The sequence below is a fragment of the Nothobranchius furzeri genome, chromosome 11 (assembly GCF_043380555.1).
Source record: "Nothobranchius furzeri strain GRZ-AD chromosome 11, NfurGRZ-RIMD1, whole genome shotgun sequence".
In the NCBI taxonomy this organism is placed as follows: Eukaryota; Metazoa; Chordata; class Actinopteri; order Cyprinodontiformes; family Nothobranchiidae; genus Nothobranchius; species Nothobranchius furzeri.
Window position 1 is genome coordinate 33,011,362 of NC_091751.1, and position 14,455 is coordinate 33,025,816.

The 14,455-nt window shown below is 45.8% G+C and overlaps 1 protein-coding gene across 1 annotated transcript in view; it reads right to left on the minus strand.

Moving 5' to 3' along the window:
• csmd2 (CUB and Sushi multiple domains 2) overlaps nt 1-14,455 on the minus strand; it is a 338,433-nt gene that overhangs the window by 119,771 nt on the left and 204,207 nt on the right. The window contains exons 23-26 of the mRNA XM_070541492.1: nt 13,445-13,614; nt 13,195-13,351; nt 12,867-13,058; nt 1,400-1,526 (exon numbers count right to left, since the gene is read on the minus strand). Coding sequence (XP_070397593.1) covers nt 1,400-1,526; nt 12,867-13,058; nt 13,195-13,351; nt 13,445-13,614 — 646 coding nt within the window. The remainder of the gene's footprint in view (nt 1-1,399; nt 1,527-12,866; nt 13,059-13,194; nt 13,352-13,444; nt 13,615-14,455) is intronic.

Consider the following 14,455-nt stretch of genomic DNA (forward strand, 5'->3'; position numbering starts at 1 on the left):
GGCCGGCGAGCACTCCGCTGTTTTAGCGGTCGGTAGATCTTTTAGAACTGCAGTTCAAAGGTAACTCATAAGGTGAATATGTATGAACCCAGGTAGCAGTTTTTCTTTAGGATTGAGAGGAGATGCAGGAAGATAATAAACAGGCAGGACAGAAAAATAGTCAAATAAAAACAAGTTAGTTTTTGTACCTGGTGGTTGCAACAGACAGACACCATTGAAGGTAATCAGAAGTGAGGAGCAGAAAATGAAATAATTATTTTAATGTTTAGAGCAGCAGGAACTCCGAGAGGCTGCAGGCGCATCAGTGAGTTTGTGGCCGCTGCGCGGGGGGAGGGGGGAAAGGGCTGAAGCAGAAACTACCATTGTTAAAAGAAAAAGAAATGTATTTAACTTTGAAAATGTGGGCGCAATTTCAGTTGTCAAAAACTCCAGCGAACCATTAGTTCATTTTGCTCAAATAGAAATTGAGGCCTGCCTCTAATTCTGATCCTCCTTCCAATAAAGGCCTGGAGCTTGATGAGCTTGAGTCAAATACAGGCCCGGGCCTGTATTAGAGGATTTACGGTATTTGCTGTTCACCTAATTCTGCAGCTGCAAGTGATGAAACACTGAATGAAGCACTTGTGCTGAGTGAATGCTGCTGATTCTGTTCTCTACCACTTCACTCAGTGTCACATTTCCTGTTGTTGGAGGAACGTTTCTCATTATGTCTTCGTAAAACAGCAAACTAACAAAAGCCTGTTTAGAAATCTGATTATTTCATTTGTCCTTCAAAACTGATTAAAGCAGCTTAGAGTTCAATCATTTACAAAATAGGTAAATGGCCTTTGTTTGATAAAGTGTCATCTTGAGTCCTAGAACCATCCCCCAAGTCCATTTACAACACAATCAGTCTGTCACTCATTCACACACTGGTGGTGATGAGCCACACTGTCCAATTCCCATACAAGCCACCCTCATCTACATGTCATGTGTGGTGAGAGTCAGCACTCTTACAGAGTCAGATTAGACCAACTAAACCTCAGATAAACAACTCGATCAAAATTATAACTATTATAATTGTTTCAGTCACTTAAGTCACAGAATGTTTAACACCCCAAAGATCTTCACGATCAAGCTGGATTTCTGACCAAACTACAAACTGAAACATGTTGGATAGTCTTGCTGATTGCTGAATTGGAAACACGTGGCTTCCTTTAAGACATTTGTACTCTCACCCTGTTGTAACTAAGCTAGTGGCCAACGACAGCTCACTGAAGATTCATTAACCAGCAGTCATGAGTGATGAGTGCCCTCCAAAAAGACTGAAATAAAGGTGCTTTGAAAGGTGGTGGATTGGAGGAGAAGCAAATAATAAATGAAAAAAACAAGAGAATCAATCGGAGATGCCAACACAGACCTTATGGTGCTTCCCGGGGCTGCCTCGATGGTCCAGATACAATTCAGGTTGTGTTCATATGGCGCTGGGTAGCCAGGAGACAGGATACGACCAGAAGGCTCTTCCTTGATGGTGCCTCCACACTCCGCTACAAGAAGAGAGGAAAGCAGAAAGATTAGATAAAATATGTTTAAAGGTGTGTTTAATCAACACATTTGCAGTTATTTCTAGTATGTACATGCCTTGTTACCCTGGTTTTCCACCTAATAGCTGCATTTTACCCTTAAGCTCCCTTCCAACCACAAATGGGAGCTAAAGATGTCCACGCTGCTGGTCCCACAAAGTCACAAAACTACGGGAGAATTGCAACTCCACTCGTGATTTCAGCAGCCCACTCAACATGGATGCAGTTTTGGAGGGAGAAAGGGAGGAAATGACCCCCCCAAAGTAAATTGTGTGTGTGTGTGTGTGTGTGTGTGTGTGTGTGTGTGTGTGTGTGTGTGTGTGTGGGTGGGTGGGTGGGTGGGGTGGGGGGGTGGGGGGGCTAGATTTTCAGGGACTTGAGAAACATGCCTCTACCACTGATCCTGTTTGTTCTGCAACGTTTTTTTATTTCCACAAAAGAACGCAAGCCTGGAGGAGTTCTGGTGTGTGATGGAGTTGCTAATGCTAACAGTTAGCTTCAACTAGTCGAGATGTTCTCTGCTGTTTCTTGGACGTTCAACCAACAACAGTCTTTACCGTCATGAGTCAAAATAGGTGAGTCCATCCATTTCTATCACAAGCTAGTGATGGAGATAGCTGTAGGAGTGACTGGTTATAATTAGAAATAATCATTAAATTGGGTTTTCAACCACACCTGTAACCGATGCAACATTAAAGTGAAATGAAGAGTTCACTGAAACTGTATGACATTTAGGATATTTTGAAGACTTTCATAAAACAAACAGAACTATAAAAAAACAACATCAACTTGCATTTATACCAAATGTTGTTTCAAAAGACCACATTTTATTGCTTTTCACTCTAGACTATATTAAAAAAAATCTGGTTCTCCTAAGACAGATGAATGAGTCTCTGAAAATGTGTTTTCAGCTCATCTGTTTTATGATTGGACTCCGCAGATCAATCATTTCTTTTCCAATATAACTTCGAACCAGTGTTTTTAAAAATAAAATGTTTAAAAACTGACAAGTCAGGATTCATAATGGGTTTTTACTGCAGGTTTTAGCTAAAGTCTAAACACCAACTAACCAACCAATAATGGAACCAACCAACAACGGAACCAAGCAACCATCCAATGACTTAACAAACCAACTAACAATGATGAAACCAACCCAACCAACGATGTAAACAACAAACCAACCAATGATGAAACCAACCCAACCAACAATGGAACCAACCAATGATGGAAACAACCAACCAACCAATCATGGAACCAACCAACAATGGAAACAACCAACCAAGCAATAATGGAACCAACCAACGATGGATACAACTGTAGCGTCCAGCAATGGTCAGTTTAGGTACAGCCTGACCTTTCACCATCTATTCAACATCTGGTCAGAAAGGAGACACAACATTGCATGTGTTCCCTTTAAATGAGTCTGCCTTAATAACAGGTGGGATTCACAGACTGCTAGTCTGGAAGATAAACAATAACTTTCTTTCCCCAAGGTCCATCTGTCTACCTCCAGAAGAAAGAAGATTCAGCTCAAATCAGTTGCTAAATTCAAGAATATTTAATAAATCAATATGAACTTCTTTCATGACTTATAATCTAGATAATCATTAAATAAACATTTGTTTATTACTACTTGTAATAATTATTGTATAATGAAATGCTTCATTAACCCTTTGGAAGCCATAGTTTTTTCAGTAAAATATGAGGTTGCTTCCTGTTAAAAGCATCTGTCTGCATTCCTTCATGGGGGTTTTAGTTGCTTGCAGCTCAAGGCTACCAGGGTGTCAGATTCAGATAACAAGAGTTTGTTTGGGTCAGGCTAAGATCATTTTCCTCTCTGCCTTCAGTCTTTAAACTGATCATTCCAGTCCTTCAGTGAAGCCAATTTTGGGTTTTAAACCTGTCTATATTGTCCGGTGACTCTCTCCGAGATGACATCCATTTTGCGCACTAATACCGGTATCACAGCTAGAACATTGTCCAGCTTACGATTCACCTCGAGTAACGTCCCAGTCTGAGAAGTCTCCACATGGACGGTGCTTTCCGTGGGTGCAGGTCGCCCTCCAATCACTCCCGTCTTCCCAAATTTCCAGAAAACCAGATATCCTCCCACTCCAATCAGGAGAAATCCAGTGATCATCAGGCCGAATATCCACACGTCTTCGATATCCTCAGTGGACAGCTGGCTGAGGCATATGATCTTCCGCTCCTTACGGGAATCCAAAATATATCCCACCGGGTGTGTCCCCGTGGACATGTGGGAGCCCCCTTCTCCGTTCTCATTGTTGAAAAAATCTTATTGATTGCATTGAATGACCAGTTTATCAAATCCATGGTTAGTAAAAATAGAGTTTTTCAGAAGAAATGCAGAGAAGCGCTCTGTGGGCAGACAGGACAAAGAGCCTTGGGAAAAAAAGATAAGGGAGCGAAAGAGAGAAGCGTCTGTACTCCTCGAGTGCCTTGAAGAGAAACATTGAAAACTCAGAGGCCCTGGTTCCAACATACAGACATAAATAATTTAGTCAAACATTTAAATCAGAAAAACCTCAAATACTCTACAAATGTTGAATTCCATGATCTAAATCTACAGAGATACAGATGAAGTTGAAACAAAAAAAGAAATATGTACAAATAAATCTTTACCCTCCAGCTGAGGTTTCACATACTGCTGCTGCATTTCTTCTTGATTTGACAAAACATGCTGCTTGTTGGACTAAAAAATCCACGACAGATTCATCACAGGCTCATTTCAAACCTGAAATGTGCAACATTAATGGCTCCATCAATCTGTTAAAGCGACTGAAATCAGTCCTTCACACGTCACTTTTTCTCTTAATGCTTTTCGCGCTCCACTGAAAAACATCTGTAAAAGTGACAGAAAGCCTCGGTGCACATGCAATATTTGGTATTTGCTTGAGATGGTGTAGCACCATAAAATTTCACATCAGGGAACTAAATGTTTAGAGGCTGATTAAAAACTGGGCTGTGACAAAGGAAGGCAGCGCCGTTGGACTAGTTAGAGTTTAATTACGCTACCATAACGTTTGTGTCAGCTGGAGAACAACGTGATTTTTTACTTCTGCTGGAGACACCAACTCACATCGTCAATGCTTGTCAGATTAAAAGTCGCACCACAATTCTACTCATAATCCTGCATGGCATGAGCATGTTTTAGCAATCAAACACATGTGATGAGTTTAGCACAATGTCAGTACAGAATCAGAACGATATTAATAATAATATCTATAGTGACAACAATGTCAGAACAATATTCATATAGATCTGAGCTGCAAGTTGGACTCTGTAAACAGGAGAGTGCTTTCATTTATCTGGCTGTGTTCAGAAATAAATGAGCAGCTTTCTATTGCAGGTAGACAGAACTACGGAGGAGGAAAGGTTGGACAGCCGTGTTTCTATTTAATAATACAATCTGTCATATTCCTCTGAACAGCTGATAATGTGTCAAATTTACCACCCCCGCTTCCGGAGCACATGTGATTTCAGCACTTCAGACTCGTGCTATGTCAGATTTGTCACAAAATGTTATAGCAAAGCTCAAGTGGGGTAATTCGTACTCGACACTGGGACATTTCGCTCCCGTCAGATTAATAAAGACAAAGCCGTCTCTTTTATGTTGCATAATGGCAACTGAAACTACTGCCATGGTGGTGAAACTCACTCAGCCACCTTAGCTTTTCACTCTCTGGCCTCAAATGCTTCTTTACAATAACAGACATCTTTTAACCCCAGAATCTTTAGCTGACATCATAATTTGTTCCAAAGCCATGACCCTGTGAGCATTTTTGTAAAAACATATAAACATTTTCTCACACAAGAACAAATATGTGATTTAATTTGGTTTGCTCTAAGATATAAAGTTGTTACCACAGAAGAACATTCAGACGCAATTTTTGCTTTCCTTGACGTTGGATGTGCTACTACTAGTTTATCCGTTTAATTATAGATTCACTAGGATAAATACAATAAAGTTTATCTCTTACCAAATAGAATATTTACTAAGAAATCACAATGTAACCATAGACAGATTGCTTGGTGTGTGTGTGTGTGTGTGTGTGTGTGTGTGTGCGTGCGTGCGTGCGTGCGCTCGCGTGTGTGTGTGTGTGTGCGTGCGTGTGTGTGTGTGTGTGTGTGTGTGTGTGTGTGTGTGTGTGTGTGTGTGTGTGTGTGTGTGTGTGTGTGTGTGTGTGTGTGTGTGTGTGTGTGTGTGTGTGTGTGTGTCAGCTCTGTCTATTCGATCCCAGTGAGTCGTGGAGGATGGCTGCTTATACTGAGCCAGGATCCTCTGGAGGTTTCTTCCTGTTAAAAGGGAGTTTTCCTCTCCACTGTCACTAAATGCTTGCTTAGTATGAGGATTGCTGTAAAGTCACTGACACTAGTCAGTGACTCGATGCAATTTGCTGGGTTCCTCATATAGGAAACATTTTTTCTGATTGGCTTAATGAACTGACCTGGATTGGAATGTTTATTATGTGAAGTGCCTTGAGACGACTCTTGTCGTGATTTGGCGCTATATAAATAAAATTGAATTGAATTGAATATAAGACACATAAATGTTGAAACTGCTGCAACACACCAGCTGTGTTCTGTTGCTAAATACGTGAGTTTGAGTGGAGAACCCAGGGAAGTGTTGCGGTCAACCGGATGGTCCTATCGCTGCTTTGAATCTGAAACGTGTTATTGGTGGATGTCTTTAGACAAATGCATGAGAACTACTTTATTAATCATTTTCTTTTCTTATTTCCACAACACCCTCTCCCTGGGCTGTCACCTTACCGTGGTGGAGGGGTTTGAGTGTCCCAATGATCCTAGGAGCTAAGTTGTCTGAGGCTTTATGCCTCTGGCTGGGTAACCCATGGCAAACAGGTCCTACGTGAGGGATTAGACAAAGAGCAGCCCGAAGACCTCTTATGATGAATTATATAAATGGAAACTGTGTTCCCTCGCCCGGACGTGGGTCACCGGGGCCCCCCTCTGGAGCCAGGCCTGGAGGTGGGGCACGTTGATGAGTGCCTGGTGGCCAGGCATTCACCCATGGAGCCCGGCCGGACACAGCCCGAAGAGGAAACGTTGGTCCCCCTTACCATGGGCTCAACACTCGTGGGAGGGGCCAAAGGGGTCAGGTGCAGTGTGTGACGGGTGGTAGTCGAGGGGAGGGACCTTAGCGGTCTGATCCTTGGCTACAGAAGCTGGCTCTTGGCACATGGAATGTCACCTCTCTGGTGGGGATGGAGCCTGAGTTGGTGTGTGAGGTTGAGAGGTTCCGACTCGAAATAGCCAGACTCATCTCAACGCATGGCTCTGGCTCTGGAACCAGTTTCCTTGAGAGGGGTTGGACTTTCTACCACTCCGGAGTTGCTCCCACTGAGAGGCGCCGAGCAGGGGTGGGCAAACTAATTGTCCCCCATCTTGGTTTCTGTACGTTGGGGCTTACCCCCCAGTGAATGAGAGGGTAGCCTCACTCCGACTACGTGTGGGGGGGACGGGTTCTGACTGTGGTCTGTGCTTATGCACCAAACTACAGTTCAGACTACCCACCCTTTTTGGAGACCTTGGAGGGGGTGCTGGAGATCGCTCCTTCCGGTGACTCCCTCTTTCTGCTGGGGGACTTTAACGCTCACTTGGGCAACGACAGTGAGACCTGGAGAGGTGTGGTTGGGTGGAACGGCCCCCCTTATCTTAATTTGAGTGGTGTTTTGTTATTGGACTTCTGTGCCAGTCATGGATTGTCCATAATGAACACCATGTTCAGACATAAAGGTGTCCATATGTGCTCTTGGCCCCAGGATACCTTAGGCCGCAGCCCGATGATCGACTTTGTTGTCTTCTCATCTGACCTGCAACCACATGTCTTGGACACTCGGGTGAAGAGAGGGGCGGAGCTGTCAACTGACCACTACCTGGTGGTGAGTTGGCTCAGGTGGTGGGGGATGATGCCGGTCAGACCAGGCAGGCCCAAACGTATCGCGAGGGTCTGCTGGGAACGTCTGGCAGAGTCTCCTGTCAGAAAGAGCTTCAATTCCCACCTCCGACAGAACTTCCAAAATGTTCCAGGAGAGGCGGGGGACATTGAATCTGAATGGACCCTGCTCCGTGCTTCCATTGTTTAGGCGGCCGACCGGAGCTGTGGTCACAGGATCGTTGGTGCCTGTTGTGGTGGCAACCCCTGAACCCGCTGGTGGACACCGGCGGTTAGGGATGCTGTCAAGCTACAGACAGAGTCCTATCAGGTCTTTTTGGCCTGTGGGACTCCAGAGGCAGCTCATGGGTGCCGGCAGTCCATGCGCAACGCGGCTCGGGTGGGAGGAGTTTGATGAGACCATGGAGCAAGACTTCCGTGCAGCTTCGGTGAGATTCTGGTCCACCATCCGGCGCCTCAGGGGGGGAAAGCAGTGCGCAACCAACACTATCTATAGTGGAGACGGTGTGCTGCTGACCTCTACTCAGAACGTTGTGGATCGGTGGGCAGAATACTTCGACGACCTCCTCAATCCCACCGACACGTCTTCCAGTGAGGAAGCAGAGGCAGGGGACTTTGAGTTGGCCTCTCAAATCTCTGGTGCTGAGGTCACTGAGGTGGTTTGAAAGCTCCTCTGTGGCAAGGCTTAGGGGTTGGATGAGATGATGACCCGCACTTGTATAGCGCCTCTCAGAGTAAGGACTCCAAAGCGCTTTACACTACAGTGTATCATTCATCCATTCACACACACATTCACACACTGGTGGGGATGAGCTATGATGTAGCCACAGCTGCCCTGCGGCGCACTAAAAGAGGCGAGGCTGCCGAGCACAGGCGCCCAAGGACACAACAGCAGAATTCTCTGTCCAGAGCCAGTATCGAACCTGCAACCTTCCGATTACTGGACAATCCGCTCAACCTGTTAAGCTACTGCTGCTCCCAGATCTGGCCGGAGTTCCTTAAGGATCTGGATGTTGTGGGGCTGTGTTGGCTGACGCGGCTCTGCAATATCGCGTGGACATTGGGGGCAGTCCCACTGGACTGGCAGACCGGGTTGGTGGTCCCCTTGTTTAAAAAGGGGGACCGCAGGGTGTGTTCCATCTACAGGGGGATCACACTCCTGAGCCTTCCTGGTAAGGTCTATTCAGGGGTTCTGGAGAGGAGGGTCCATCAGATTGTTGAACCTCAGATTCAGGAGGACCAATGTGGTTTTCGTCCTGGCCGTGGAACACTGGACCAGCTCCATATCCTTAAGGGGATCCTGGAGGGTGCGTGGGCATTTGCCCAACCAGTCTACATGTGTTCGTGGATTTGGAGAAGGCGTTTGACCGCGTCCCTCGGGGGGCCCTGTGGGGGGTACTCCGGGAGTATGGGGTACCAGGCCCTCTGGTACGCATTGCTGGCAGTAAGTCGGGCTCGTTCCCAGTGAGAGTTGTACTCCACCAAGGCTGCCCTTTGTCACCGATTCTGTTCATAACCTTTATGGACAGGATTTCTAGATGCAGCCAAGGTGTGCAGGGTATCCGTTTTTGTGGCCTCAGGATCAGGTCTCTGCTTTTTGCAGATGATGTAGTCCTGCTGGCTTCATCAGAACGTGATCTTCAGCTTTCGCTGGAGTGGTTCACAGCTGAGTGTGAAGCAGCTGGGATGAGAATCAGCTTTTCTAAATCTGAGACCATGGTCTTGATTCGGAAAAGGGTAGAATGCCTTCTCCGGATCAGGGATGAGGTCCTGCCCCGAGTGGAGGAGTTTAAGTATCTCGGGGTCTTGTTCACGAGTGAGGGAAAACTGGAGTGTGAGATCGATAGGTAGATTGGTGCTGCATCTGCAGTGATGCAGGCGTTGTACCGGTCTGTCGTGGTGAAGAGAGAGCTGAGTCAGAAGGCGAAGCTCTCGATTTACCGGTCGATCTACGTTCCTACCCTCACCTAAGGTCATGAGCTTTTGGTGGTGACCAAAAGAATGAGAATGCGGAAACAAGCAGACGAAATGCGTTTTCTCCAAAGAGTGGCTGGGCTCTCCCTTAGAGAAGGGTTAGAAGCTCGGTCATCCGGGAGGGGCTCAGAGTAGACCCGCTGCTCCTCCACATCGAGAGGAGCCAGTTGAGTTGGCTCAGGCATCTGGTCAGGATGCCTCCTGGACGCCTCCCTGGTGAGGTTTTCCGGGCACGTCCAACCGGGAGGAGACCTAAAGGTAGACCCAGGACACGCTGGTGGGACTATGTCTCTCACCTGGCCAGGGAACGCCTTGGGATTCCCCTGGAGGAGCTGGCCCAAGTGGCTGGGGAGAGGGAAGTCTGGGCCTCTCGCCTTAGGCTACTGCCCCCGCGACCCGACTCCGGATTGATGGATGGATGGATGGATGGATGGATGGATATGTTCACTACACATTTATAGCTATACTATGTTAGAGGCATGAAACAAAATTTGAAGCAAGCTTGTTTTCCAGACTTGCCCTTGCAGCTTTACCTAATGCACATGAAATGAATACTTTCTGAGAGTTTCACTAAAGTTATTACAAAGGTTCAGAAGAATTTTTTCTAAATCTTCACACAAATACATCTTTTATTGAATACCTCTAAAACCTTTAGTAAAATATGTTTCTACCACCACGGTGCGTAACACGCATGTATCAATCACCAAACACAGAGAACTAATTGGATTATTTATCTTTTAATCATATTTGTAGGGGTTAGGGTTATCAGATGCTTTAAGATAATCCTAACTCAGCTTCCAGAGCTGCTCAACCTCACAATGGGATGCAGCTAATTCATTTGGGCTTGTTTGATTTGTCTTTACTTTACGTGTCTTGGCTGTTAAAAGGCCCAGGATGACAGCCTCACCCAGTTGTTGAGATATCATCTGTAGTGAAAGCGTGTCAAAGGACAGAGTTGTGTGGGTTCTACTGTATGGTGAACGTTGTTTACACCAGACATAAAATCACCTGTCAGTGAGGGTTGAAAAGGGAGCTGAGCTATGCTAGTCTAATCATCTTGGCCAGCATGTCAAGGAACACCTGTCTAGCCTTTTTATTTTTCCCTTGACTGGCTTTAAAGAGACTGCCAAAATGTGGACTGGAAAAGACTCAAAAGATTTATCTGGCTGCATTACAACGAGAAGAGAATGATAGAGACTAGACGTACATTTTCTTCACTTTGGTTTGGTTTGCATGAAGAAAACCTTTGCTGCTCAGTTTTAATCCTGCCTCCTGTGGTCAGGGTTCTGTCAGATGGGAATATTTGTTTCATTTAAATAAATATGTACGTTCAGAAAAAGCTAGGTGCAACGAGGCCACAAACGTTAGGAGCTAAAAACAGCAGCGTGTTCTAAATGAAATCAAGCCCTGAATGAACTGAAGATGTGAATGGATGGCCCAAAACAGGATGTGTTAAATACACCTCAAAGCCTTTCTAAACCTGCACTAATTATCCTGCTATTAGAATGAGAAAATGGGTCAGCCATACCAGAGAGAGCTAAAGCTGGTTGGATTATCAGGGAGGAGAGCAGTAAAAAAAACTCCCAAATACTGTAGAATCATCTATTACGCAACATTTTAGCCTTTCTTAACTCACTAAAGCAGTGATGTAAGGAAAAGTAACGATCCTCTGACCTCGGACTGAAAGCCCCAAGTTAGTTTTTACTTTAACCAGCATCAGAGCACTGCTGCCATGTTTACATACAAGAGCTATAAGACACAATGATGATCTCATACCCTAAGGTTATCATACTCTCTATACGCACGTGATGTCACACGCCCAAGCTCCCGCCCGCCAGCTTCTGGCTGGAGGGCACCTGTGCTGACCACTCAACTCAACTCAGTCTTTTTGACACCAAGACAAAATAAAATGGATAAAAACTGATAAAACAGCAACACAAGTTATATAATAAGTCAATGTTCTTGATCGGAAAGCATTAAAGAACAAATAAAACTCAACGAGGCAAGGCGGCTTTATGTATAAAGCACCTTATAACAGCACACAACCGACCAAAGTGCTTCACAGAAATTTAAAACAACACAAACATGCGTAAAACTAAAGCTTAAGAAGACTCATGCTGATTTAAAAGTCAAATCATAAAAATAGGTTATCAGAAGAGGTTTCAAACCCCACAGTGACCTAATGCTCAAAGGCGAGAGCCTAGGGGCCGCTACAGAGGAAGCCCTGTCACAGCCCTGGGACAACAGCACGATCGTAAAAGTAAGTCTGTTGTTAGCTAGCAGCTGTCAGTAAAAGTAGCTGTATCAGTATGGTTAACACATGTAGAGCTGTAGGCTGCACAAGTAGACACTTTAGTTTGTTAGTGATTTATTATTATTGCTAGCTTCAGCAGTCCAACATGTTAACCTGATCACCGTAGACACCCCCGTGCTAAACTAGCAGCCAGTTCTGCTCAGGCAGTTAGCTGGAAGCCTTGCGTTAAACACCGTTAGCTCTGAGGTGGAATTTTGTTGATCATCTGCACACATATGTGTTAGATGATTTAATGTCTAAATCTGTGAGCTAGAATCACAGATAGCCAATGTAGAGGCTCCAGCTGCGTGCACTGGTACCCAGATGTAAACAAACATCTGGGTAAACGCCCCGTGTCTATTCTGATTGTTTAGATTTAGTTGTGCTATAACTGGTGTGTTCCTGTTGGAGGTGTAACTCTTCAGCATAACCCTCATCACCACCGCAGTCTGCACGCCCATCGGTGAGGAAGACACTGTAACAAACCGTAAACACTGGAGTTTATGACAAGTCTTACATGTCTATGTTGGGGGCAGTAGCTCAACAGCTTGAGCCGATTGTCCAGTAATCGGAAGGTTGCAGGTTCGATCCCAGCTCCAGAGAGACAGAGAATTCTGCTGTTGTGTCCTTGGGCAAGACACTTAACCCACCTTGCCTGCTGGTGGTGGTCGGAGGGACCGGTGGCGCCTGTGCTCGGCAGCCTCGCCTCTGTCAGTGCGCCCCAGGGCAGCTGTGGCTACATCGTAGCTCATCACCATCAGTGTGTGAATGTGTGTGTGAATGGATGAATGATACACTGTAGTGTAAAGCGCTTTGGAGTCCTTACTCTGAGAAGTGCTATACAAGTGCGGGTCATTTATCGTTTACCATGTTGTTATTAGACTGGCGTAGTCGTGTTCCACACATGCATGAGGATGAAACCTGGTTTTGTCACATCCCCTCAGTCGGGTAGTCACAATGTTCACCGGAGGATTTTACTTGTCTGATATTCCACAAGATACACAAGAGTCTTTTATTCTCGTGTTTACAGCTATGGTGGAGCTGCTTACACCACACTGGAATAATCTGTCAGCCGCATGTTCACAAGTGTGCAACTCACCCACACACAGAGGAAGTGGACTGTCCCAGGCCCTTCTCTCCCCCCTCAGGCAGGTGAGAACCTCAGGGCCCTTCAGGGTGTAGCCTGGGTCACAGCTGTACGACACGGTGCTGCCTGCAAAATGACCTTTGTCCTCCAACTTAAAGCCAAACTGGGGAACGCCTGGATCCTCACATTTAACCAGCTCAAAGCCTTCAGAGGGCGGAGGAGAGGACAGAGGACAAGACTTCAGTGGGGAAGTCCACTTTTTCTTTTCATGTAGAAATAAAAATATATAAAAGTTTTAACAACCAGAGGTGAATGAAAGAGACTAAAGCGCGCCACTTACTAGTGAAGTGTAACTCAAAGCCTTTACTGGTGTTTTCTGCATTGCTGATGAACTCCAGCCACATGGAGCTGGAGGTGGAGTTTAACGTCGTGTCCAGAAGCTCGCTGACTGAAAACACGCCCAGGAGACGAGCCTGATTGCTGCTGCCATCAAAGACCTGAAAGATTAAAGAGAGGCAGAGTGAGAAAGGATTTAGTGAGCGTGTGAAAGCATATATGCTAACAAGGCCGCATGTATGCTGCTGACGTACTTTAAGCACGTCATCCTCCTCCAGTCTAAAGTCCCGTGCTCTTAGCTGGATGCCTTTGCCGGGCTGGGTCTGGATAGAGTAGATGCATTCGTGGTTGTTGCCGTAGTAACCAGGGTAGTTCGGGGAGAGCAGCACCCCTTGCATGCCGGTCACGGATGAGCCACATTCAGCTAGAGAAAAAGGAGAGGAGCAGAGATCCAGGCAGAGGGAAGGAGCAGACGTGGTGTTGGGGAGAGCAGAGGACATGTCAGTCGCTATACGCTTGAAGCCCAGAGTGCGTTTATTCATGCTGCCATGCACAGGGAGCCGGGAGAGCTGTACGGTCACTGGCTGTATCTGAATGTTGAGTGGCACATCATCATAATAGCACCGCAATCTGAATACGATTAACTATCATTTCAGCTCTGTCTGAAAATTGTTATTCATGAGTCACATCAGGGAAAAAGTCCTCTGATGAGGCCTAGCTCTGAGCTGGCTGGAAGCAGAGAGCTCTAATAAGGTAAGGGGATAAGACTGTATTGATGGAGCAGTGGTGAGCTTCCTAAATAGGGCAGACAGCAAGGAAATGTGGAGGTACACTTTTTCACTGCTGCACTTTAAAGGAAGCAGAAGCGTCAAGAAAGAAGAAACGTTCAGCCTGAAGCCACAGGCAACTACTCATGAGCCGAAACAGAAGCTGTTTCCAGGAGCCTTTGGTTTAATATTACCTGCATAAAGAGCCAAAACCAACATCCAAACAAATCCGTGGCATCAATGTCACCGAAGGAATCCACCCAGTGTAAATGTTCCCATCAAGGAATTCACACGCTCCGGTTTTCATCAGCAAACACGTTCCTGCTTTTACTAAATCCCACTGAGACATGAAGGCTGCCAACATCCGTCATTTCATTATGATCGCTGCCATTAGCATCCACTTCATTTCATACCAACAAATGAACACACCAGTAAACGTTTGTTGTGTCATAAAACCACCACAGCGACCCACATCTTGACCTGCCATTTCCCAAAGCA